Genomic DNA, 27,993 nt, shown 5'->3' with positions numbered 1-27,993 from the left:
CTTCTCTTCAGCAGCTCCCTGTTTTTCTTTTTTTTTTTTTCCTCTTTCTCACGGTAAAATGTCTTGTCCGAGTCTATATTCACACAGAATGCAAAAAAAAAATACATCCTTCATTGGCCTCGGTCCTTGCATCCCTCCTTTTTTTCCTTTTAAAAAGTCCTTCCTTTTTTTGTTTTTGATTTATCAACAAGGTGCCTTACTTATGCACAACAGAGCACAATAGTAACAAGAAATAGAAACTTTGTGTCTATGGTACTAATTAAATACCCGCATCAATATAGAGAGGAAGAGAGAAAGAGAGGGGGGCAATGGGGGGTTAGAGGGATAGAGGAGGTAGAGAACCAAAGATAGAATGAGAGATTTTTTTTCCTTCTGCTTCAAAATGTGTCCAGTTATGTGTTGGAGACATTTTCGTTTTTGTATTTGTATCTTTGTCGTTTGAGGTTTTGGTTATTGTATGCCTTAAAATCTGATTCTTTTTTCATTTTTTTTACTACAAAAGTATATTTTTAATTCAGTTAAAAGCTGATTGTTGGTTGCTATGGCACACACCGCCCCGTCGTCAGTGGGGGCGCACTGTAGCTGTGTGTGTGAACCCTAGTACCATATTCTTTGATTGGCATTAAGGCAGTAAGCATTGGCACTAATTATTGTAGCATTTTGACAGCTGGAGTGTGGTGGTTAGCTTTGGGTTAGCTACTGATAACCCTTGTGTGGGAATAACCAGAAGATTTGGTTTGAATCACATCTGTCGAGAGCCTTTTGGAATGGAAGAATGGAAGAATGACAAAATATGAAGCCTCCCAAAATAAATCAAACCTCCGTTGCACCTCAAATGTGTCTGTCTCAGTGTTACTTTTTACTCTGTTGTACTTTTCTATCCCCTCTGTGTGTAATTTCTGTATTTTATGGATTCTTCAAGATTTGGATTGGCTAAATAAATCCCTGCCTTTGCTAAATCCCTGCGTTTTCAGCTTCATTCAGTTTAACCATCCCCCTCCTCCGGCTTCACCAGTGCTGGTTGGATGAGGAACAACAATAGGATAATGGTTAGCTATTGATCTGCCTTCAAAGAGCTGTGAGGGCCTGAATGTGTTGTGCCATGACTTCTCCTCCTCAGCATCTAGTGGCTCTTCCCTCCCCTCTTCCTCCATTCTGAGCCCCATTGCTCTGCCAGATACAGGTCTCTGCTATCGACAGCAGGGGGCACTGTTGCTCTGCTGGCGTGGGCGGGCAGAACCGGACGGGGAGGGAGAGGTGTGCTGCTGTTGCTGTTATGAGGCCTTTGTGTCCCCATCTCCAGTGGGTTCCATGTGCTCCTCTTACATTTTCATATGCAGCTGTAATGTAGTTGGCTGGATGCCCAAGCGTGTTGTCGTCGTCGCTTGGTTCTCAGTTATTGATCAGAGGAAAAGCTCCCAGCAGAACAAAGAGCATGTCCAGACATCTTGCCCGCCTCTCCTGTTTGGTCAGAGAAACACAGACTCTAGGCTCGGGCAAAAGAGTAACAATGACACGTCTCCCTACAGGCCCTCCAACATCTGTGCAAAAAATATAGACCTGGGCCTGGAAGACCTGAGTATCTACTGCCGAGCGTCTTGAGTTTCACCTTCAGGAGGGGTCAAGGCCCCGCTCTCTCTGTCTGCATCGATTCATTTTTCAATTCATTAGTTTGCCGTATGATCAGGCTGAGCTGCTCTCTGAAATGGCTGGCCATCAGGGAATACCTTTGGCCGAGGAATGAAGGAGACTACGGGAGGAGGTGGGGGGGAGGTAGAGGCGGAGAATTGGAAAGCCTTGTTGTTTTTTTCATAGGCTGCGTTGTTTTCTTTATGACGGCCTTGTGTGTGCAGGATGGGGCTCGGATAATAAGGCTATGTGCTGTTCGGTTGTCAGATTTATTGCCGTTCTTTTCGCCCTTGTTGCTTCCGTGTGCCGGCGTAGAGGGGATGAGACTAAAGAGGCAGACACAAAGGAGGTGAGTCGGGAGAAAAGAAGCAGACTCAGTGGCTACTTGGGTGGTGGAGGAAGGAGGCCGGCTGGCATGTATGTCTGGTACCGTCCAACGAAAACATCAAATCTTTGGTGTCTCTTTGTCAAAATGATTCTCTTTCAAAAAAGACAAAATCAATGATTGTCCTTGTGTGAGTAATGCAGAGTGGACCTGACTTCACGATTCACCTTTTTAGATTATGCTTGTTTCAGGTGAGCGCTTGAGATTCTGACTGACAAAAAAGATGATTGCATGGCACAAAGGATTTTTATCAGGAAAGAGGACACATTCAGACGGTCCAGGCCAGGTTTCACAGCCAATTTCCCATGTTGCCTGGCGCTCCAACCTGGTCCCCCGGCCCTCTGAAGGCCCTCTCCTCCTCTCAGGCCTTAGAGAAGGTGGTGGCGGATGTGCCTGGCTGCCCAGGGCTGGCACCGTGGTCGTCGTGCCAGCGGTCCACACAGCGGCGGCGCGCGTTCATGAAGAAATTGCTGACGGTGCTGAGCTCCAAGCCGAGCTGCTGGGAGATGGTGATCTGCATTTCCTTGGATGGACGCTTGTTCTCCTTGAAGATGGCGATGAGTGTGCGGCGCTGCAGGTCAGTGAAGACCAGACGCTGTTTCTTGGGCGCTGTGTTGCGGTCCTTGTGTTGCTCCTGTTCTTTGCGCTTGCAGGCTTGGTGTGGATGGCAGCGGTGGGAGGGATGGGGATGAGAGTGGGAGGCAAAGAGGGGAAAGAGAACACAAAGCAAGGTAAATATACACAAAAGTGACATATTTTCATGATTAAAGGAGCAATATGTAGCAAATACACATACAAAAATGAGTACTGCAGTCCAAATAGCACGTTAGACACATAGATGGTGTATAAGTTGAATCCCTATTTAATGTACAGTCTGTGGCTGAAGCAAGTTGTTTCCCCCCACCTCCTCCTTTTAGGCAGCAGGAACACTGCAGGAGTGCAAAGAGTGCAACATTGTAATTTGACAATAAAAAGTGACAACAAGTCCTATAAAAGACACGCTCTAGAGTTGGAGTTCAGTGGTTGCCTGCCTTAGTAGCTGCCAGACTCCATTAACAAATTGCTCAATTTAACCGTTATAAACTTCTACCCCTTAGGAAATTTATTATTATTTTTTTTTATTCATAAACCAACACCTACTCATTCCACAAACATTTGGTATTGATTTTAACTCTAATGTAAGGGGCAAAAAGTAGCAATTGCGTGTTGAAGTCAGAACCATAGACATATATTAAATAGGTTGAAATCCTTTTTATTGTGCAATCTATATTTGAAGCAAGTTTTCCCCCTGTCCCCTTCTGCCCACTACTGTAAGTTGATCAGCTGTTTATCACTGTCAATTGGCTGTCAATGTAAGGCTAAACCCATTATCCTGAAAACAAAAGCCCACTACTCTGAAAATACACACTCTGGAGCTGGAGTTCAGTGACTTTCTGCCCAACTTCTTTAACATATTGCTTAATTTAACCATTTTGAATATCTACTCCTTTTAAAAGATTGTTACTGATTTTTTTTTTTTTTCAACTCATAAACAGACTATTACTCGTTCAACGAACAATATGCATTAATTTGAACTCTAACATTAAACAAAAACAGTTATCCCGGCTCCAAAGAGAAATTTCAAAAGACGATACCGTGGCTGTAGCATTGGTGTCAGAGAGGTAAAGTAGTTCTTTAATCACTGATAACATATCATGGTCATTTTATGATAAATTACATGGCATGTGTGTCAGATTTCTCCTTTAAATAACAAAAGACAGAAGGTGGAGGGAATTAAAGTAACTAAATGTATCATTAGCCAATAGTTAAACACATAAAAACTACTTTATACAGCGGCAGAGATTCTACAGCTCCATCTCTATTGCCATATTAAAGTTGATTTAAAGCTAATCCATGCCTCCTGCCCAGTGGGAATATTCCTTCCATCCTGCAGAGTGCAGACAGGGAGCCAGCCTGCGGTGAGAGAAAGATGGGGTGAGGAGGGGAGGGTGTGGGACTGGCTGTTGCCTGCTAGCTGGAGACACTGCTGTTTGATTCAATATTAATGCAGTTTGAGTCGCAATGGGGGACTGAGTGACTGTTGCACAAAAGTAAGCATTTTGTGTGTGTGTGTGTGTGTGTGTGTGTGTGTGTGTGTGTGTGTGTGTGTGTGTGTGTGTGTGTTTGTGTGTGTGTAGAAATGGGAGATAGAGGAGGGGCAGGGAAAGAAAAGGTTGGAGAGAAAAGAACAGAAAAAGGTGGAGGAGTAAGACAAAGTGTGCGTGTGTGCGTGTGCGTGTGTGCGTGTGCGTGTGCGTGTGTGTATGTATGTATAAGAGCCAAAGAGAGGAGCTGAGAAGAGAAGAGGAGGGAGGGGTGGTGAGTGAAGGAGAAAGAGAGATATTGACCGACTTTGCTGTAGGAATTGGGGGGTTCTCTGTAGGGACTGAGGTCAGAATCCCCCCCAGCAGGTCTACAGTCTGCTACTTCAAACAGAGCCCACTGGAGCCCACTCTATTGAGCTCTGAGAGGGTATTTATAACCCACTGCCCCCACCCTCCCCAAACACAAACACTCGAGAGGTGCTGCTACGAGCCCCTTCCCATACGCAGAGCAATTTTCAAAAGAAAACACACCAAGTGTACTCTGTTTTACGTTTGGGAGGGGGTCCAAGGGGGTGGTGGGGTTGTGTAGGCAGCGAACACAGAAATTAATAGTTAATAGAATGTTGTATTGTGGGTAAGTGTGGTGTAACTCAAAGTATTTGTAGGAGACGGGTGGAAAGAAGCAGACAGGTGCAGAGGAGAAAAAAAGGCAGAAACAGCGCCCAGAGATGATGTAGCAAGAGTTGTGTGTGTGTGTGTGTGTGTGTAAGGTTAAGGCACCACCTCTGCAGCCACATGTTCCCCTGCTGGCTGAGGATCGAAATCCTGCCAGAACGGCCTGCGTGTCCCCTCTCAGCTTCCCTACTGTCTCAATAAAACGAGAGCAAATTGGCGAGAGAAAGAGGGAGAAAGATGCCATCCCTGTGGGGTCTCCACCTGCTGCCGTTGGTATTGTTTGATACTTTCATACTTCAATAATGTCTCACTCTCAGGCTGCGTGTGTATGTATGTGTGTGTGTGTGTGTGTTTGTGTGTCTTGCTACATTTAAGGACAGAGTTTTTTATGTTCTACTTGCATGAGAGTGTGGATAGCGTGTGTGTTTGGGGAGGGGGGGTGGAGGTTGTGATTATGCTGAAGTGGCTGGAGCCAAGCAGTGGCGCTGTGTGTCTAATTACAGTGGAACAGAGCCCATTGATCAGCCATTGCAGTCCAATCTGTTTACTACTGATGTCTAACCTGCACACGGGCCCATCCATCATATTCATATTTCACGTCAACACTGCAGCTTTATATGTACATCACACAAACACACACATGCTAATGTTCCATTTACAAATTTGTCTGAATGCATGCTTGTACCAACAGTATGTGTATTATCATAGATAATGCTTTGATTTATTGTAGGGTTAACGGTAGTCATAATGATGAGGAAGAGCGGGAGGATGATGTAACTTTTTCATTTGGACTAAGGTGAAATTTTTCACATTGTCGCAAGGAGTTCTGTCTCAGTAGGTTGAACACTACAAGACAAACGGGACAAACCATTGAAAAATTAGTTAGGGAATCGGTGACTTTAATGAGGCCTGCAGTCATTATCAGCCAATATGAGCCTGAAAGTTTCCTATCACAGATATATTGTATCGGCATGTTTTCAGGTATGAAAACTTTGTTGTTGCTGTTTTTTTTTTACAAAACTAATAAAGGATTTAGATTCAGCACAATGGAAAACATTTATGAGGACAAGAGTAAGACAGAAGCTGAGAGGCTATTCCTCTTGTTTTACAGTCTGCCCCAAATTGACTGATAGTATTACAATCATCAGCAGTTAACTGATACTATACTGTACTGATGTTTATTTAGCTATTTTTGTTTGACAGTTGTACTGGAGATCAAGATAACATTTAGCATACTATTACAGATGCCCAACCCCCCCTTGCTTTTTTTCCCCCACCCACATGATAAGAACACCCACCCATAGCCCAGCGTGTACAAAGTTAGAGCAATCATGTGCGTCATAACATGGCAGTTAAGTTTACAAAAGAATTTGTAGAGAAAAATAGAAGTACACTTAATTTACTAATTTCTGACTGTGGTATATGGAAGGAGAAAGCAAAACTGAGAGGAAAGAGGGAGGAAAATAAACAAAAAAAAATATCAAATTACACTGAAAAGGACCCTGTTCTGGACTGCATTGTTTATTTTTTATAAATTCTTTAAATAAATGGTTTCACATGTTAAAGAATATTTTAAAAAGCAGCCTTCTGAGTACCTTTGCATGGTCATATGGGTGCAAAATTGGTGCACATTCCACATAGAAAAGGTCTATTTTCATTCCAGCTGAAAAATGTACTATATTTGCCACCACATCTGTGTCATTGGTGAGTTTTTCCCCTTGTATCAGTCTTAAAAATACCATTGGTTGAGCTCTAACTAAAATGATAATTTCTTGCATTTATTGTTGTCTTGCTCTAAATATAGCAGCAGAACACGACACAACAAGACTTGCATGTCTTTGAGTGATACTATCCGTACAGCCACACACCAAGCAAGATGTTATCTGGCATTTCCAGGCCGACTCATAAGATGGATTTATTAGAAAATAGATTGATCAATACAAGAACTCAATCTTTGAAAACACATTCTGATCTGAGTCCACTATCAAGAAATGTTTATAATTAGTTTAAAAATATGCAGCTCATACTTCTACACAAGCATAAATCAGTTGTGGCTGATAGGCATCCAACTTTTGAGAAAAGCTTTCATGAAAATTAGATATCTGACTTTTTCCACACATCATTTGCTGAGGTTTTCTCAAGTGTTTGACACTAAACATTCAGCATGTACATGCAAAATGTATGCTTCTCAAATATATATTGAATTGTTTTTAGTCATATAACTACCTAAAATCCAGACACTGGCTAAATTATATGGTGAGATATTTAATATCATGCATGCAGTGTTTATGTTAGAAGAATCAGAATCAGCCAAGCAGGTTTTTACATGCAAGGAATTTTCCTTGGTGTTTGGGTGCATAACAGTAAATATAGCAAGTAGTAAAATATAAAGAAAGATAAGCTATAGAGTTTTGTGCATGAGTGTGGAAATGTTTGTGTTTTATCATTGATCAAACTTTAATCTGGTTTTCCAGTTTCAATGCTGCAAGTGTCAGAAGGGATTCTGCATTCTCAGTGGTCAAAATATCTCTTCCCTAATCCTAACCCTAACTGACAACCATTATACTGTTCTGACATCTTTAAAAAAACAGAAAAACATCTGCATTCATTAAACAAAACCAGCTGAGCAAATAATACATACTTTAGTTTGTGAAACTCAGTCATAACATGGTTGGGAATGTGGAGATTTGATGAAGGAACAAAACATTTCTTCAACAACAAAGTAACGTCTAGGATTTATCAATTACCCAACAAAACAAACATTTCAGAGAATTCTTGTTAATAAATAACAGCTTAAACATTATGGCTGCAAACACAAAACTTATGAGCGCCAATGTGATTTTAAAAATGGGTCCACATGTGAGGATTTGCTACTTATTCCACGTTTGGGGGACTTGTACTTGCCTCAACTCCCCACTGACCAAAACGAAGCGAGTATGTCCACTCAGCAAAGACGTGCCAGACCCTCTGGGTTTCACTTGTGTGGAAGAGGATTCATTTCAGAGCAGGACAGTGAGCCTGAACCTGCAGTGAAGGCCTGTTTGAAGACCAAGAAGTAGCAGCATGTCTTGCTGACATGCACGGCTTTACGTCCACACAGTGAGCAGACCTCAACCTCACTGAACATCTGTGGGAACATCACAACACTGCAGAGTCTCTGGGATGCTCTTTGTGAATTCTCTGATTATTGAAAAAGGTGAAACTACTACCTGTTTAACACATTTTAAGATTTTTTTGATTACATTACATTTTGATTTTTTTCTTCATTACATGTGTGTTAGTTTACAGTAACTGCTGCCAGAGAGTTTTTCATTTCGGACTTTGCTTTGAGAATAACTTCCCCTGTTTTTCTTGCTGGAGCAGTACAGTTAATATTGTTATCAATATAGATTTATTATCATCTCAATATTGAAATCCACACTGAGTTTCCATTTATTTTATGCAGCTTCTGGTTGGCCTGAATGTCGTTACTTCCCTGCAGTTCTTGACCTTTGTCATCTGTGTTTGCCTGGATGTGTGGGACCTTGAGCAGGTATGCTTATAAGCATTGTAGTCATATACCTTAAAATATGAAGTGTTTGATTTTGCGTACATAAATTTTTTCTCTTGTCATAAAAATTGTCATTATTGATAAATATGCTGGTTATTTTCTCAATATGAAATCTATGAAATGTAATTAAAAACTTAAAAACTTAAAAATGCACATCAGTTTCTCAGAGTGAGGTCTTCAAATTGCTATTTTTTTGTCCAACCAACAGTCTAAAATCCAAAGACTCATTTACTCTCAAAATTGACAAAGAAAAGTTGAAAATCCTTACATTTAAGAGGCTTTAAGACATTTTTGCTTGAAAAATGAAATGATTCATTGATTATTAAAATAATTGGCATCTGATTTTCTTTCACATGAGTAATCAAACGACTAATTGTTGCACCTTTAAATGGAAATGAATGAAAAGAGCTTTAAAAATATAAAAAAATTTGCTAATTTTACTGATTTGATCTAATGATTTTCTTTACGTAGAGAACATTTTACATTTCATTGTCATTGTCAGTGTTTTCAAGCAGTAAAATGGACATGAATCTATGCAGTTACAGAAAGCAAATTCTTCCAAAAAAGAACTCCAAGTAGTATGCTGGGTAAAACCATGATAACGTAACAGCTGTGTTTTTACTTACAGTGTTAGGGATGTCATGGACCTTTTTCACTGCAGTCATTCTCATATGAAATAGTAAATCAAACACAGGTGTTACTAATGATACTAATCAACATCCTTAATTAGTATCATTGGTAACACCTGTGCTTATGCTACTTAATATGGCTTCTGTAAAAAAAAAAAAAAAGGTCTATTTTATGTCCCTCAAAAATAAGATTAAAGAGACAAAAATCTGATTTTACATCCATTATTCTGTCGGTGTGCAAGAAGCACCAAGTGTGTAGGTTTCATTTCAAACTTGAGGAGACACAGGAAATCTTCCTGTTTCTTTCCTACATTTCAAAATATAGTGGAAAAAAATGCAGGAAGGCAAGTTAAAGTTTTTTGTCCTTGCTTAAATCTCTTTAAAAACTCCCTTTTCAAAATGTGCTTTAACTAAATTCCTTATGGTGTATGTCTTTATTTTATTGTTTCATTAGTTTTATACCTTATACCTTTTCTATTTTCTTCTTACTTGCATGTTCTTTTATAATGCGTTTATTATACGGTATTTTATTTGATTCTCTTTTTATTCTGCTGTTGGAAAGCATTTTGTAACCATGTTTTGAAAGGTGCTATACAAATAAGATTTATTATTATTATATTAGGCGAGTGGTTCATCAAAATGAAAGTCCTCTGCTACTTTCATATTTTTATCGGTGGGGACAAATGCTGAGAAGGACCCTGAAATCTAAGAAGCACCTAAAAGTCGTGTTTCTGTGTTAATGTGCACCCACCACAGGCTCAGACAGTCCCAGCTCCTCTCTCCACCTCTCAGTCACGTCTCTGCCACCCCATCGACCGCTTGCTTTGTGCAGCTTCGGTCGGCAGGTGTCGCTCTCGCCGTGGCCCCGGCTGCACGGGGGCGCCACAGCGCGCTGCCTTTGCTACAGGCGCTGGATTTAGTAATCAATATCGATCGATCGGTGAGGAAGGGGGCCCTGATTACTGAACCAAGCTCAGCGTAGAAAAGAAAAAAAAATCGATCATTGCAGCTTTTAGAGCTACAGTAGGCACCGAGCAGAGAGACGGACATAAACTCATGCACAAAGAGCAGCCGGACAAGAGCAGAAATCCTGGGTTAGTTGGTGTGTTGAGTGTTTTCTGAGGTGTAGTCTACACCCTGCTGCTGCTGCAGCTGCACGGGCAGACAGGCAGGGAGGAATAAATGTGATTTCTATGGAGCTGTGAACATGCAGTAGCTGACCTACTTTGAATGGATCCCTAAGGCTCCTCAAAAATATACAAAAACTGATCAACGTGGGTTTCATTGTTTTTCTGCTTAGTTTAACATATTATTAACTCTAATATCATAGGGGTAGATTTCGGGGAGACACAGGGACACGCCCCCCTCAATATTTAGAACACGTGCATTTGTCCCTACCAATAAAAATATTAAAGTACAGAGTTTTATTCTTTTATTCTGGTGTCTGAATTTTGATTTCGTGATGCAACGTAATATATGGGTCTATAAAACAGGAGGAGAATGCAGGAAATTAAGTGTTTGACGGTCAAAGTTTCCTGGGGGAGGATCCCCTGACCCTCCACTCCATATGTGCCCCCCCCCCCCAAACCAAAACCTACCTGCCTTGTAGGATATTCTAATATTCTTCATGAATACAAAGCAGAAGCTCAGTTAATCTTCATGAATGTCAATTCAAGGGCCTTCTGGATGGACCTTTCTTTTTCTCTTAACCTGTTAAAATCCACTGTATCAGCGGTTCACTGGTTAAAGTTAAATTTTGAAGACACCAGAAGACCCTCAGGCTCCAATAATGTCTGACCCACAGGTCTAAAATTGAGTGATTTTCATAGCTGCAGCCAGGAGCGGATGTAAAAAAAACATATTTATGGGGTGGCATGGAGTCTTGAATGAGTGGCAGAAATATATATTGCCAATTTAATCACAAACAATGATATATATCAATATTTGCTCGAAAGCTCCCACATGGAGATATTTTAACTCAAAACATTGTTATTGAGGCACGATTAAAACATTTAATGGAAATATCTAATAGAAATAAACTGTTTTATTTAACATTAAACATTTAACACAAGCACATCATTGAGACAAACGTGGTCAGAACATATAATTGAATTATTTATGTTAATTTACGATTTTTATCTTATTTATTTAAATAATCTGAATGAATACTGTAAATTTGACAGCCTGATAAGATGTTACCTGCTCAGGGACTAGTGGAGCTAACCTGCTGTATTCACTTGCCCTCAGACATTGAAGTTTCGGTTTTGTTAATTTCCTAACAGCCACGACAGATCTTTTTTTTTTTTTTTTTTTTTTTTTTTTTTAAATATTATTTATTTGATTGTCTAAAACTTGGGTGGGAGCATAGGTGGCAGCTGTCATGCCACACATCTAGATCCGCCTCTGGCTGCAACATTGAGCATGGTCTCATTGATGATCAAAAATGAAGACGAGCACCTAAAACACAAGCGGATGTCTGTTTTATCCCCGTACTAAATACACACATTTTCACAAAGTGAGCATGTTGCCTTTCAAAAGAGCCCTCATACATGTATTTTGACCTAGAGTTCTTCTGTTACAGTTTCCCCCCCTATACCTTTGTTTTATTAATTATTAATAATTATTTTTTTATGGTGATTTTATTAATGAATGATTTTTGCAACTTATCCTTTCTGCTCGGCTGAAATCGGTGTATAACTTGGGCTCTATTTCTCTTCTACTGATGACATTAATATTCTTTGCTTCACGACAAACCAAGCGAGGTTAAGAGAAAGGCCCTGGGTGTTCAATATCGATCGATAGATTCGTGAATAATTCGTGTGTGAAATTCAGTTCGTCCAATTAATTATGCCTCGGAGGGGGTGGTGTGGGTTGGAGGGGGAGATTCATGAAGGGGTGGAGGAGAAGACGCGAAAACACACCAAGGAAGGATGCATGATGATCCGACTTTCTAAAAATCTAAGAAGGAGCGTTTTGGTGAAGGAGATCATCACCTGTTTCTATCTTTATGTTTTCTTTCCAGCTGCTGTCTGTCCCTCGCAGTCCTCCTCCAGCTGTCCCCCTGCAGATGTGTGTGAGTCCTTCTCAAGCATTAATCATTTATTGATCATCGCTGCCCTTCCTGCTCATAATGAGAAAGTCAAACGGCCTAATATTGCGCCTGTAGTGCTTTATGAAATCATGATTACACATCTGCATCTGAAATTATTCCAAACTCTCCTCTCTGGCTTTGAAATGCACTCCTGGAGCCCTGTTTGTACAGCAGACCAGGTCAACGTGCCTCATTTAATTAATTTACCAATAAACATGTTTACCGGTTACGGTTCAGCGAGTTTATGCGCGCGCGCGCGCACACACACACACACACACACACACACACACACACACACACACACACACACACAGTGTAGCCCGATTATTGTTTGGAAGCAGCCCTGTCTAGGGCTGAGCAATATATATCAATATTATATCCATATCCGTATATGAGACTAGATATTGTCTTTGCCTGACCGATATTCTGGTTGGCCAACATTATCGGCTCAATATTGGCCTGCCACAGCTATATCCTTCTGTATCAGTATTGGTGTATATGCTGTCCCATCTTTGGTGTTTTTTGCTTTTATTTTAAGTTTTTTGTTTGTTTGCTTTACACCTATTTGATCTTTCATCTTAATTCAAGTTTAAGTAATTAATTTCTGTATTTTTAAATTGTATTTTTATTTGTCAGGGATATAAGACACATTGTAGCAGGTTATAGTGAAAAGATACAGGTGTGTTGTAAACCTTGTCACTGGTTTTATATATTTAACTCTATTTGTGTTTCTGTTTACTTATTTTATAAAATAGTTATTCAGTTTTACTGTTTCAGGGGCTTGATGCTATTTTGGCCGATGAAGTTCAGTGTTGGACTGTAAAATATCGGACAGTATATCAATATCAGTTGTTTTTGTCAGTATCAGCCCCAAAACTCTGGTATCAGTCGAGGGCCTAGTATGTTATGAAATAAGTGTTGTCTTTTCCTGGTTTTAAAGGCTGCATTACAGTAAAGTAATGTCATTTTCTGAACTAATACAGACTGTTCTAGCTGCTCTATTATATGCCTTTAGGGCTGCAACTGATGATTATTTTCATTATAGATTAATCACATTTTCTTGATTAATCAGTTAGTCGTTTGGTCCATAAAATGTCAGAAAATGTTTCCCAAAGCCCAAGGTACATCCTCCAACGTCTTCTTATGCCCACAACCCAAACATATTCAGTTAGAGAACTAAACAAACCAGAAAATATTCTCATTTGAGAAGCTGAATTTAGACACTCTGGACATTTCTCATTAAAATAATAATAATAATGAGACTTAAATTTGAGAAATAGTTGTAGCTCTATTTGACTTCACCCACTCGGTCATTATATCCACATTACTGATGATTAGGCTATTCATACAAAATCTCATTGTGTTAATATTTTGTGGAAGCACCCTTGGTCATTCCTATTGGAGCAGTATTGATAAATATCTATATTGAGGTAGTTGGTCAAAAATATTGTGATGTTTGATTTAATCCATATTGCCCAGCTCTAACAGTGTGTTATTTCAGAGAAAATGTCTGTATCAAGATATATATGGCGGAATAGCCTAAAAATATCGAGATATTATTTATAGGCCCTGAAGTCTTCACTAATAATCTAGAGCCAGTTTGCTATTCACACTCTTCTCCTTCAGATGATAAGAAACATGATTGGGCAATTTGATGTTTAGTCTTCAAGTCTATTTATTAAGTAACGTCTGTGCTGTTTCTCATGGGCTGTTGCCCTAAAGATTTATGGAAGCAGCGTGTGTATTCTCTGCATACTGTGGCATTTATTTCACTGTGGCTGCAGGGCAATGCCAAGCTCTCTCTCTCTCTCTCTCTCTCTCTCTCTCTCTCTCTCTCTCTCTCTCTCTGTCTCTGTGGCCAGGCCCAAAACACTTCCAGCTCGATACTCCTTAATGTAATGAGTGAGAATTGGTGTTAATATACTGATAAAGCGACACAATTTGTTTGTTTGCCTTCTTGCGCGACTCAGCTTCGAGGCATTTCTTCTGCAGCACTTCAATAACACTCAACCTGAACTCAGTTACACCCTGAACCTTGTTCGCCCACGTCCCACCTCGCTCAGCTAATGTCTCAGCCTGCCTGCTGCCTGCAAAATTTTACTTTTACCTCTTTAGATTGCATGCATGTACTGGAATTTGCATTTTTATTTGAAAAAAATATATACATATATGTATGTATATATGAACAGACGATTTGATGCTCTCTCAGTCAGTTTAAGATGCATAAAACGCACCTGAAAAATATAATTTTATTCAGCTGTTTTCACACTAACGTGTTATTAGCAACCCAGTGGTAAACCTAAGAAATTGCATAGTGCTAAAAAAGAAAATCAATAATCAGTAAAGGCTGCTGCCTGTGATGATCACACTCCTTATGAGGTTTTAGATAATTAAATGCACTGAGCCATTGAGAGCACCGTATGACTGAATTTTAACCTGCGTTATATTTATTTATTTATTTATTTTGCCAGTTTAATAGCAGCCTTGGTCTGCATGTGCCACTTATTTGTGTGAGTGGCTCCATTGTTAGAGTGATACTCTTATCTGCGATTATCATTGATTTCATTCATAATTGCTTTGACCAGTTATGCGTGATACAGCGGTAATGATCATGATGCTTTATTTTGTAGGAGACAGGCGGGCCTGCGGTTTCATTTCCCACAGACAACAGGTGTGTGTGTGTGTGTGTGTGTGTGTGTGTGTGTGTGTGTGTGTGTGTGTGTGTGTGTGTGTGTTTATGTCATGTATCACGAGTGTATTCAGAAGATTTATTCACGAATGTAGTCCTGATTGTAGACTGGCTGAGTGTGTATGAATTTTTAAAATATACAAATATAATAAAATTGAAAAAAAAATACTATCACTTAGAAAATGTCAATAAACAAACAATTTAACTGCTCTAGAATTCAATTCACCTCATAAATAATTAATTACAATTAATAAACATTTAAAGAAATGACCTCTGTGGGATCTGTTTTGGATGTGGCCGCTCAGGAGTCCCTCATGTCTGGACTTCATGCGGATGTGAAACCGTTGCCAGGACTCAAACGCCCTTAAAGCTCCTTTTCATTTGCTGAAGAGAGTTTACACACTTTTTAAAGCTGCGTAAATCTGCCAGCGGCTCATTTATAGTGAATCACAAAGAAAACAAACGGGAGGAAGAGAATTAAAAGAAAGTGACTGATTTTATTCACCTTTTTTCTTCGATCACCAACTTCTTGTCTTGCGGGACTGTCCCAATATCCAGAGGTCAATTAGGTCAAAGTTTTCCTTCTTCTATACTCCATTTACACAATTAATGATGTCGAGACGGGCAAATTTAGTTACATCCCATGATTTTATCGAAATATGCTCGTATTCTTCAAATGTCAGCTGTCACTCCTCCGCTAATTTCTTATTTGTCGCAGGAGAATCCGCAGTCAGATGATCGTGTTTACTCTCCGCGGGGAGACAGACAGCTTTTCAATATGCAGGAATTTTCCAGATTCAGTTCAATACAGTCCTCACTCAATCATCTGAAGACAGAGTCAACAGAAATATTATTTCTAAACCGACTTTTATTGCGGTGACCTATGATTGCATTTATATGGTTTATTTGTCCCCAACGCTAAACAGAAAACATGAGTTTGAAATAAATAAATAAATAAAACGTGTTTATTTTTCTGTAGCACGTTAATCTCTCTCCGTTTTTTATTTTTTATTTTTTTTATTATTGGGCTTTATTTTAGGATTTAATTTTCTCGAAGCTTTGTCGCCTTTTGCAAATCAAATTCATTTAACAAAATGCCAAATATTTGAGTATATATTTATTTATTTTCTATTTATTTTTATTCATCCATTCATTTATGTCGCAACAGTACCAAAATAATCTTAATAATTAATTCTGCGTGCAACTGATCCGGCCAGTAAAAACAGATGTGGTATAATATAAATATAAAAATATGATAAGAAATGTAATCGGTAATAATTTTACAGTTTATAATTCATTGTGTAAATCACATTATTAATATTGCAACTTTTTAATCTGTAATAGTAAATGTGCTTTTTGCATGTCAAAAGAAAAATCAACACACACACACACACACACACACACACACACACACACAGTTTTCCTAAATGTTCAGAAATCCTGAATAACTGGCTGCAGGAACAACAGTCAGCGTTTTTCTATGTCGGCTCAGTAAAGCAACAAATTAAACAAATTATTAATTGCAGAATGAGCCGCAGCCTGTTCGTTATATTTAATAACATGTAATATAAAGGCTGCCGTGTGAGCTCACATCGATTCATTCATCAATTGATTTCACAGTCGTTTTGTTCCTTTGTTGATCTGTGTGGGGTTGCCCGACCGGAGTTTCGGGTTGCATCTGTGGGTACGATAAGCTGTGTGTGCGTCCTTCCGTCCGTCCGCGTGTGTGTGTCTACTAGCGTGTGTGTGTCCGTGTGTGTGTGTTTGCGGTTTTGTTGTGATCGACCCTGCTGTAGAGACTTACAGAGGTTCCGTACAAACCATCTGTAGGCTTTCTTTTCAGAAAGGCCTGGTTAGCTGTCTACCTGCTCTTTTATTTATTTTGTTTTACATGATTCAGGAGGAGATCAATCATTAAATACAAAAAGAGACTAAACGACTTTATACATTTACAGGCTGCACGGCAATAATGCCAATTTTTACATCCCATTTAATCATGCATTGGGCTCTCAAAATCTTTTTTTTTCTTCAACGAGTAAAACTGCAATTGCAAATTGCAATGGAAGATTTTATATGATATAATGGAAATATATAGAACGATCACATTCTTCTTTTTCACTTCAAATATTGACACTTGTTTTTTCACAATTAAAATTTAACAAACGGGGAATAATCTGCCTCCACATACATAAATTGAGATATTTCATGTTTTAACAGGAGATTAAATGACTTCTTATAGAAACCTTGTACAGTGTTCAATTGGCTTCGTGCCTTTGCTTCTCGTTAATTGCGTGGACAGTGTCCTTGCCTTGTATTCTTAGGCTGCGCATTAAACAAGCCATTATCGGGCCTTTAATAACCGATGGCCTGTCAGGGCGTCAGATAAGCAGCCAGTATGCAGGAGGACACACCGCTGCATGCCTCACTGCTGCTTCGGCGCCGCTGGACGCAGATTTATAACCACTCTCCACCCAAAAAGTAATCAGTTACTTATTTCTCAAAGTATCAGGCTTCTCACTCTGTGGGCATCTCATGTAACGGTTTGCTTAGTAAAAAATAAACTTGAATGGATCATCAGGTCTGTTTTGGATAAAACAGCTTAGAAGGAAAGTTGATAGGTAAACAACATTTTCCTTTAAAAAGCAAAATATATACACTTGCATAAATACAATCCCTTTCAATCATCATTTATGACCTACCAGAAGTGTGTGGTGGTGGTTGTATCTGCAGAGACTCTCTGCGTGTATTTCCTTATTTTCTCCTTAATGTACTGTGCTCGGGATGTGTTACCAACCCAAAACGTCGGTATTTGACGTCCTGGGAATTAAACTCAACTATCTTTCTAGTGCTTTTTCGAACATCTCGGACAAATACTACTGATTCTACCTTTAAGAAGGGACAGTAGACATGAATTAACACGAGCACTAGAATCCCTAATGTAAATGTGCCAGATTTAACCATGTGCAGTCCCTGACATATAAACACATTAAAAGAAACATACAAAGGCGTTAGTAAAGCGCAAAGTGTTTAAGAGTACATTCAAAAACACAATCAGAAAAAGCACATATAGGCACAAATAGTAAAACAATGACATAACCATACAACGTAAAAAACAAAGGAAACATACTGCACAAAAGCACGACCACGTCTGTTTACTGTACGGCTGTACACTATGTTGCCTTTGTTTTATATATTATAAGGTTATGTCATTGTTGTACTATTTGTGGGTTATATACTTTTGTATGTTTTCTTTAACGCTTTTTATATGCCACCAGTCTCTTTTTGTCTGCGCACGGCCTCCTGGCTCTTTCGCAACTATTAAATGACTGAAAATATCGCTGTAATTCGTGCCAGGAGTTGCATAGAAAGCAGTGGTACATGTTCATGTGAGTGCAACCGCGCAGCACGTACGGAGACAGACCCAGTTTTTTGGGGGCATCCCGGTGTTACGTAACAGCGGGCTGAGTGCGCTCTGGTCAACATTTTAATTGCACAACAGGCTGCTCTTTGGAACCGCCACTTGATTCGGCTCTTATGTAAACCACTGCAATTGTGGCGGGTCAAAAGCCACCACAGTATGATTTGTTTGCTCATCACACAGACCTACACCACATTTTTAAAAAATCCCTTTCTGTGGAGCTGTTTGACTCCGGAGCGCATGCAAGGACGAATAATAACGACATTTAATTATGATTATCTTACATTTGGGGTTCTTTTGTATTTTTGCCTGCAAGGGGGGGAGGGGGAGTGCCATTAACCCTTTGATGCTAGCCGCGTGCATTCAGTCGACTCTGCCAGCAATTTGATTTAAAGGTCATTCTCTCCTATCGATCCGGTTTGGCGAGGGGGCGACGGAGTAGCGCAGGAATTGATCATCTAAAATAGGAGAGACGGTATTCGAGACTGTACAGAGTCCAGACCTCTGCTGCATTTATAATTGCTAAGCACGCCCCCCGTGTGAATTGGAACGAGGTGTGTGTGAGAGAGACAGAAAGACTGTGTGTGTGTGTGTGTGTGTGTATGTGTGTGTGGATATGTGGGAGACTGGTGTGCAGACTGCTGCTGCTTCTGTCGCTAATCTGATTTCTATTAAAATTACATTATTTTGAATAATAAGGTCGACTTGGCCAGAGCAGTGTCTGTGTGCAGGACGAGGAGCAGTGTGGGTGGGATGTATAATGAGCGAAAAGAGGTTAACTGTCTGTGAACTTTAAGTCGTCTCACGCTGCTTATAATCCGTCTGCACAACCAAAGCCTCCCAAATTTAAAGGTGGGATCTGTAAGATTTGTCCGAGCTGTTCGAAAACGCACCAGAAATATCGTTTGTTGCTGATTCTCTTTCCCAGGACGTCAAACACCGACGTTTTGGGGGTTGGTAAAGCATCTGGAGCACAGCAAAATAAAATAAAAAACAGCAAGCAGAAGGCAGGATCTCAGCAGATACAGCCACCACCACAGACTCCCAGTGGGTCATAAGTGATGATTAAAAGGGGTTATGTTTATATGATTTAATACATTGTTTTTACGGTAAAATTAGCATTTTATGTTAAGACTATTTTGATCAGAGCGCGCAGGGAGGTGTTGCATGCCTTCATTAGTCATTGTGTTGTGTTTGTGCTTGAAGGGTGAGCTGTTAATGGGAGAAATGGCGTTGCATGGTGGAGATGGAGGGGGTTGCATGGCTGCATGGCGCAGCTCCAGAGATGGAAAGCAGAGGCCGGGGGAATGGAAATCGATACAGATTCAGGGCTCGCCAGATCGGCCTTAACAATGTGGCGCAGACGCACTCTACATCCCGATCACATACACACACACAGGAGAGAAGGAACGGGGGAGGCGACACGTATGCAGGCTGCTGCTGCTGCTGCTGCTGCTGCTGCTGCTGCTGCGCTCATGTTGTCCTGTTATGCAGTCATAACATAGCAGAAGTCATAGCAGAAGCTGCAGCCATGTAGGTGAACAAATTCAGATTTTAGGGTTTATGTGGAGCAGAGCTGGCCATTAATGCTATTATATCAATATTGTCTTAGACTTTGGTTGTCGTTATATTGTGATATAGTATAGGTGTTGTCTTTCCCTGGTTTTAAAGGCTGAGTTTTGGGCTGGGTGATGTGCACTAATTCAAATGTGTATCAACATTGCAACAACAGTTTGGGTGCCTGTTGGAGACTTTAACAGAATATTACCACCATAATATCTTTGATGAATAATCCTCAGTAATGTGGATGTAATCACTATGTGGTTAATGATTAGTCAATTCATTGATTATATGTCTTACATTAAATTAACGGCCAACTATTTTGACAATCGGTTAATCAAGTAATTTTTTAAAATGAAAAATGTCCAAATTCTCTGATTTCAGCTTCTCAAATGTGAATATTTCCTACTTTCTTTAGTCCTCTATTTGAATATCTTTGGGTTGTGCACACAACAAGACATTTGAGGACATCACTTTGGGTTTTTGGCAAAGAGTTTTGACCATTTGACACTTATGGACCAAACAACTATTTGTTTAATGGCGAAAGTGATCAACAGATTAATGGATAATGAAATGATCGCAAAGATAAATAACACAACAGCTAGAACAGTCTGATAAGTTCAGAAAATTACATCAGTTTACTGTAATGCAGCCTTTTAAACCAGGAAAAGACAACATTTAGGCCATGTGACGAAAAAATGATATCCAAAATCTCAGATGATATCTAGTTTCATATCAGAATATCAATATTATATGGATGTGTTGCCCAGCCTTAGCTGGCATTACATAAAGTGATTTAATTTCCTGAAGTCACCAGACTGTTCTAGCTGTTTATTTGCCTTTATGATTATTTTCATCATCCATTAATCTGTCACTCATTTTTTTTTCTTTTTCTGATTAATTAATTAGTTGTTTGGACCATAAGTGTCAAAAATGGGGAAAACTGTTTCCAAAAAGCCAAGGCAAATGTCTTGTTGTGTGCACAACCCAAAGATATACAGTTAGAGGACAAAAGAAACCAGAAAATATTCACATTTGAGAAGCTGAAATCAGAGACGTTGGACATTTAATCAAAATAATTGCAGATTCATTGATAGTTGACAAAAACTATGACTAAGTTGACTAATTTTTGGCCACTTTTGTCATTATATCTTTATCTTTACTTAAGATTATTTATCAAAAAGCTGTTTAAATAGTTTAGTTGTCATCCCCACAATAATGTTGCAATATCGATAAATATCAACATAGAGGTATTTTGTCAAAAATAATGTGATATTTAATTGTGTCCATATGGTCCAGCCCCAATGTGTAGGTGTTTTTTTTTTCTTTTTCTAAAAGTCTCCATATTAGTTCCCATGATGCATCCCATTCTAAATATTCATATCAGCCTACAACATGAAGATTTATGTAAATTTAAAGTTGCATTAATTGACTTTAGTCTCCACCACATGCAGCCAGCCTCTTCATCGAGATAATGATGCGAGGCGTGTGAGATGTCATCTCATCTGGAATGAGCCGCACTGCACCCCGGGATTTAAACAAAATAGCCTGGAGGTATAACCTCAAGAAAATGACTGTTGCTCTCCCACCAGAGGATTTCAAAGGCGATGCTTGTACATGTGTGTCTCAGTACTTACAGCACACGTTGCTGTGCTTAACGAACAACGAGGCTCTGAAAACCGCAGCTGCACTGTTTACCCCCCTATCTTCCCCTCACACATCAATTATTAAAGTACCAATCGATCATTTCGCAGGCTAACATCAAGCCATCTCTCCATGAAAAAAAAAATCCTGTTTTAGATTAACCCGCATCAATCACATCTTAATGCCCTATCCAATTAAACCCATTATCCTGGCTTAAATGACCAAAAACAAGCACCACTCCGGACTATTTTTGTGTTGCTCTCTAGGATATTTTGGCGAGGATACCAAAAATAAAAATAACTACAGCTTCCAAGAAAAAAAAAGAAGCTAGAGATGTGATTTAAATGGAAACCCCGGCTGGAAAGTAGGGTGTTGGAGGATGGTGGTGTGATTGACGCGATTGTGGATTGTAATATTGATCGATGGGTGGAAGCTGTTGGATGAAATAATGGTGTTTAGGGCCTACAAGAATGCTATTAACTATGTATTGGTAAAAACTCTCCAGTTCACCACCTTGAACTGTCCTCAGCACAGAGAGAAGACGCTGCAGTTCAGTGTGGAGGTGGATGCATGTTTCAGCACTCTGGACAGCGCCTGGAAACTGACCTGCAGAAATCAAGTATGTGTCCTTCAAAATAAAAGCTCTGTATAGTGAAATAAAAAGCAGGTTGTAACGATTTTAGGTAACATACATATAGAGCATATGTATATACACATATACACAGAGGTATACATATTTACCAGCATTGAGTCTGTGCCCCACTTGGCTGTGGCCACCCCAGTCAAAAAAGGTCTGGACATATGAATTAAATTAAAAAACACAAATGGTACAATTTCAGTTACGAAAAGGGTCAAGTATACATAAAATGCCGACTATAAAACTAAAAAAATAAAAACAATCTGCATTATCTTTTTAAAAACATACCAGACAACACATATGCTAATACCAATATAGACTGATATAGCTGTGGTAGGCCAATATCAGGCCAATAATTTTGGCCAGCATACAATAGAAGATAAATCTATTGTATTTTATCCCATCATCCTTCTAAAATATTCTGCTTTTATAAGTTTTATGCAACCAAATAAGATAAAAGTCTGAGTTTAACTCAAACGATCGACTCCAGCCTAAGATTAAAGGCAAATTCTGTAAGAAAGTCAGCTGGTCATCTCAATGAAAACATTATTACCGAGGAGGAACGTGAATAGACGTTGCGGTGGTGGACGCGTGGAGGGGAAAGGGCGCAGTGTGGCTGGGATGGGGGATGGTGGTGGGTGCACGGGGAGGAGTATTGCTCCAGGATTAGGCCTGTGTAAACGGCGTGTAGTCCATTGAAACATGAATAGAGGCCTCTCACCCTCATTCCCAACAATGTTTTTCCTCCAGTGTCCTGTGGGTCCTGACCTGCACACCCTGGCACGTGCTCCGGCCATTCAAATGGTAATAAACCAACTGCGCTTTTCCCCCCCTTCCTCTCCTTCCTTTTTTTTTTTTGAGGGATGCCATGGCACCTCATCGCTGTCACATGCAAGAATGAAGACGCAGGAGAAGAGATCTATGTGTGTGCACTATGTTGCTGCGAATAGCAGACTATTTGTGAGGAAATACCGTAAATAATAGAATATTTTCTGTCTGGAACGACGTGTTAGGCGTGAATGTTATCCAAATAAATGTCTTACCCAAGCCCAACAGGACAAATGATTGAGAGCTGATCAAACACAACAAATGCAACATTATTACAGCAACGAAAGAGGTGTGCGTTTTTTGTTTTTTGTTTTTTGTTTTTTTGTTTTTTTTAAGTAACAGCTGTCCTATTTCCCCCTTTTTCCCTCGCCCGCCTCCCCCCTCCTCTGCTCCAGGGGAGAGACCAATGGGAGAGAGTGCTGAGGCGGGATAATTGATAGATGCACTGGCTATCCTTATCGATCAGGGCTGTATTGACCCGACCAAATACATTGAGATGGAGTGTGGAATTCAACACAGATGCAAAGACGAATTGTTTTCATCGTTAATGCGTTCTTTAAACGCCTCCCAAACCCTCACTGTGCCTGTGTCTTTCTTTCTTGCGCTGCTTTACAATGAAGCTGCCTATTTATTTTTACAGTAATGCGCCAGGATGCTCAGAAAATGTATAAAAAGTCATGCAGAGGTTACAGCTTTTTGCAGGGCCTGTCTGCATATGAGGAACGCAGTAGGTGGGGAAGCCTGTGGGTCTTTGCCCTCGTTGAATTGGGAGATGTTAAGCGTGAAGGGCATACATTTCCCCCCCTAAACGGGCCTATCTCTGCTCTGTTTTTCGTTCCAGGGGTGGATTGTCATGTGTGTGTGCAGACACTGGCATTTTCACATTAGCTAAGCAGGGCAGCTGCATTGATTTGTGTGACTGTGATGAATTTGGAATAGTAATTTGAATTTATTGATTGATGTGGCCGAGCGAGTATGGCCCAGCCTCACTTTCAGCATCACAACCCCCTCACCCCCCTTTCCTCCATCCACAACTCCTACTCCTACTCCCAGCCCACATGCGCACCGAGGAGGATAATGGTGATTTTAAATGCAATAAGTAAAATGTTGCTCGGTGCATTTACATAGGAGTCATTTGTCATTTTGCTCGACTGGTTTTCTCTCAGAGAGCTATTGTGACAGCAGGTTAATGCACAGCAGACAATAAGCACTGAAAATGTGCTGATTCAAGACAGAAAAATAAACATATTCAATAGATTTGTGTAATAAATGTATTTCAGAATAAAATAATTAAACCACTAGATCAAATTAAGATAAGAGTGCATCCTTAATTTACATTCTACAACCAAACACACATCTTACACCTTATAGGCTGCCCTGGACCTGACCAACATTAAAATATGCACTGCACAGGACTGTGCCACTCCATGTCAATTGGATCAGGGGGGTTTTATTCTGATGCCGGGTGTGTGGAAGATATAAAACCCCACAGCCCAATTAGCTTTAACAGCAGTGGCACTTAAAGAGACAATTGTGGAGTGTTTAAATCTTTATTTACCAGAACCCCACTAAATGCGCAAAGGAACAATTTACATGCCATTAAGTGCTTTTCAATAGGGCATCGACTGGAACTAAAATATGCCACTATATCTGCTTAATTGAACTGTTCGCTGAAATACGACACAGAAGAGCTGATTGACGTCTGAGAACGTGGCACGTCTGAACACAGGGGCCTTTACACAAACATCAATGAGAGGAGAGGGGACCTCTCACTCAAACATCTCTGTTTTAAGCGACGACTCTCGGTTTCATTTGCGTCCTGATAATGAGGTGGTTAAAGGGAGAATCAGAAGGATTTGTTCGAGCTGCGCGCATCAGAATGATACTTTGTTTTTTCTCGTTCCCGAAAAAACAAAACAACACACACACACACACACACACACACACACACACACACACACAGAGGGCAGGGTCTCAGCAGATACAGCCATCACCACACACTTCTAGCGGGTCATAAGTGATAACTGAAAGTAATTATATATCTGAGTCTATTGTTTTTTTTGTTTGTTTCGTTTGTTTTGTTTTGTTTTTTGTTTTTTTAAAGGAATTTCCTGCATTTTATGCCTCATAAAGGTTTTAAAGGAACCCCTATAAGACAGTGTTTAGTCTGATAATCTGTGCGTAATAAAACTCAAAACTAAGGATGAAAGAGATGAAGCATTCGAAAGGACAACATGTAGAGAGTTTGTGTCACTGTTTGGATTTCAAAGGGCAGAAGAGATGTCCAAACATATGACCTCCCAGTAAACACTATTTCCTTGTCTCAGAAAAAAAGGCCCTATAAACCAACTTGGGAGACCAAATATATCCCAGCGTGTAGGGGAGACGACACAGGTCAGAGAAAAGACGCATCTGTTTGTGTCTGTCTTTCAGATCCAAATCGATCATTTATCAGGGTGCTACTCTGAAAGGGGACGCCTGGACCTGAAATATTGATCCATAGGAGGTCATGCTCCCCCGACTCTCCGGCCAGGCCTCAGACGATCCTTGTTTGCGATATTTGACAGGAGGGAGTAACAGTCAGAGAATTACATCAAATTTGTTTGATAAAAAACAAAGAAAAAGTGTGGATTTGAGTTGCAGTGATTTGTTTTACCTTTAAAGTCACATTAAGCTGCAAGATGTGATCAATTTTGGTGACATCCTGCTTTGATTTCATTTGTTTGGTCTTTTCCTCTGTGTGTTTTTGTTTGTGTGCAGAGAGTGACAGGGGGATGTGTGTATCCATGCCCTGCACGTGCGTAAAACCTCTCTTATGCGTAAAGAACACATCTGTGCAGATGCTTCCTCCCCTCTTTTGTTTATCACACATCCACAGTATTGCACGGCGTCTGTTTATACTCTCATGGATTGTAGCATCAATCAAACTATAGATTTCCCCCCAACATTTAACACCCCAACTGTCATGATGAAGTTTTACTCGATACAATCGACTAATAACTTCTAGTAATGTCTGTTTGAGCAGCTATTGACAGTCTCGCCACATTGACTTCTAATTGATCCCTTCACATCACTCAGGTTGGGAGCCTGTCTCCTCACTCACCTGCAAGCCTGAGCGCCGACATCCGCTGGAACTCAGGCTCCTGGAGCCACTTCCACATCCTCCTGAACGTCTCCCGGCCGGACTTGAGTTTACTCCACGGTTTAGGGTTCCGCAGCAGGTCGGACAGAGTTCCTTGGGACCGGCACAAGATCCTCTGAGCAAAGATGGCCTGCGGGATGCTGTAGCGCTTGAGCTCCGCCGTTATTCGCTGCGCCACCTCCTTGGTGTTTATCTCCTCCACCTGCCCTGACCCAGCTCCCTGCCCGCCTCCCACCACCGTCTGCCTGTCCCGCTCTGACAGCATGGAGCCGTTTGCCTGAGAGTGCGGATGGCTGTGATGATGGATGCCGTTCAAGGAGGTCATGAGCCCAGCCCCGTGGCCACCGAGACCTCTTGCGAGGTGCTCCTCACCCCGGGACAGCATGGCTGCGTGGGACTCGAAGCCCCCTGAGGAGATCATCTTGTCGTTGGAGAGGTGAGCTCCGGGGCCGTAGGCGCTGAGAGTCTGCTGGGAGCTGTGCAAGGACCCGAGCCCGTTGGACAGCGGGGACAGAGGCTGCCCCATGCCGGACATGTCTTTGGGGTAGTGGCCGTAGAGGTTCCCCATGGAGGCGAGGCTGCGGTCGTCCCTCATCAGGGTGAAGCTGCCGCTGACGTTCCCGGCTGCGAGCCGCTGGTGCGCCGGGTGATGGTGAGCATGTGGGTGTGGGTGGTGAAATTTCTCCGACACGGTGGATATGGGGGGCAGGTGCTGCAGCGGCGTCAGGGTGGTGTAGGTGCTGCTCAGGCTCATCCCGGAGTCGCACGACATGGTCATGGCGGGGTGCAGGGGTCCGGACAGAGCGTGGTCTGTGCGGTAGTCCCCTGCGCCCTCCAGTATCGAGGCCATGCTGGACACCATGGCTGACCGTCCGTGCGACACCAAGTTCCGATGCGACGCCGACGTCTGGCGTGCGTGCGGGGAGTTCATTAAGTCGCTCGTTTGATGGGAGTGAGACACACCATGCAGATTTCCAATGTTTTCCATTGTAAGCTCCATCGCTGAAAGGATCTTTATTTCCAGCCCTCTCTCGCCACTCTGCCCACTCTCTCTCACTGTCGCTCTGTCTCACACTCCTTTCCAATAAATTTTCAACGATTTCAAAGCCGAGCCATTGATTGTAGTTGCCTCTCTGCAGTCAATCCAGCATGGTTTTAAAAGATCGGGTCCCGGCCGCCACACAAACTGCGCCGCTGCAAACCTCTGCTCAGTGTGTGTGAAGGTGCCTGTCTGCTGCCTGCCTGCTGCCTGGGTTTCTCTCGCTACTGTAGAGCACCTTCCTCCACTATCTGTCTCTACCCAAAGCGCTGCTCTGCTCTCTGTGTGTATATTGACGCGCCCGCGCTCATGTTAAGATGAGCCCGAGCCTGTGCGCATGTGCGCGCCCCCGTGGTGTATCCTATCCTCGCACCCGCGCACTCCTGTCTGGGGCCAATCTGACGTCACTGGCCCCTGTATTTTTTTTATTTTATTTATCCTTTATTCAACCAGGAAGGTCCCACAGAGATACAATATCTCTTCTGCCAGGAAGTCCTGGTCGACATGGGCAGCAAAAATAAAATCTTTCACACAAACACAGAAAAGCAGACAGTCAAGAACCACAAACATATAACATGCATCATAAAGACCTACCAAGACTAGGGTGGAGCAATATGGACAATATTAAATGTCACAACATTTTTGACCAAGTATAAATATCAATATCGTGACAATATTGTAGAGTTGACTACTGGTGCTTTTACAAAATATTAACACAAAGAGATTTGATAAGTAATCATCAGTAATGTAGATATCATGATTATGTAGGCAACAGTTAGACAATTCATTGATTAGTTGTCAACTAATGAATTAATCGCTAAGTATTTGATGATCAGTTCATTGTTTTGAGTTATTTTCTTTTAAGGAAAAGTGTCCAAAGTCTCTTATTTCATCTTCTGAAATGTGACTATACTCTATTCAGTGAAATCCTCTAATTGAATATCTTTGGACTATGGACAAGACAAAACATTTGAGCACATCTGCTTGGGTTTT

General features: G+C 40.9%; 1 protein-coding gene across 1 annotated transcript; it reads right to left on the bottom strand.

Annotated features, from left to right (window-relative positions):
* Positions 1-293: 293 nt before the first annotated feature.
* Positions 294-27,490, bottom strand: onecut3a (one cut homeobox 3a). The gene is made up of 2 exons (XM_084722950.1): positions 25,923-27,490; positions 294-2,668 (listed from the first exon to the last, which is right to left on the bottom strand). The coding sequence occupies exons 1-2, from the start codon at positions 26,959-26,961 to the stop codon at positions 2,376-2,378; spliced, it is 1,332 nt and encodes a 443-aa protein (XP_084579076.1). The 5' UTR covers positions 26,962-27,490; the 3' UTR covers positions 294-2,375.
* Between the last annotated feature and the right edge of the window lie 503 nt (positions 27,491-27,993).

This window comes from Lutjanus erythropterus, chromosome 7 (genome assembly GCF_056507025.1).
Source record: "Lutjanus erythropterus isolate fLutEry1 chromosome 7, fLutEry1.hap2, whole genome shotgun sequence".
Lineage (NCBI taxonomy): Eukaryota > Metazoa > Chordata > Actinopteri > Lutjaniformes > Lutjanidae > Lutjanus > Lutjanus erythropterus.
Note: the sequence above shows the minus strand (reverse complement) of the source record. Positions and strands in the feature narration are given on the sequence as shown.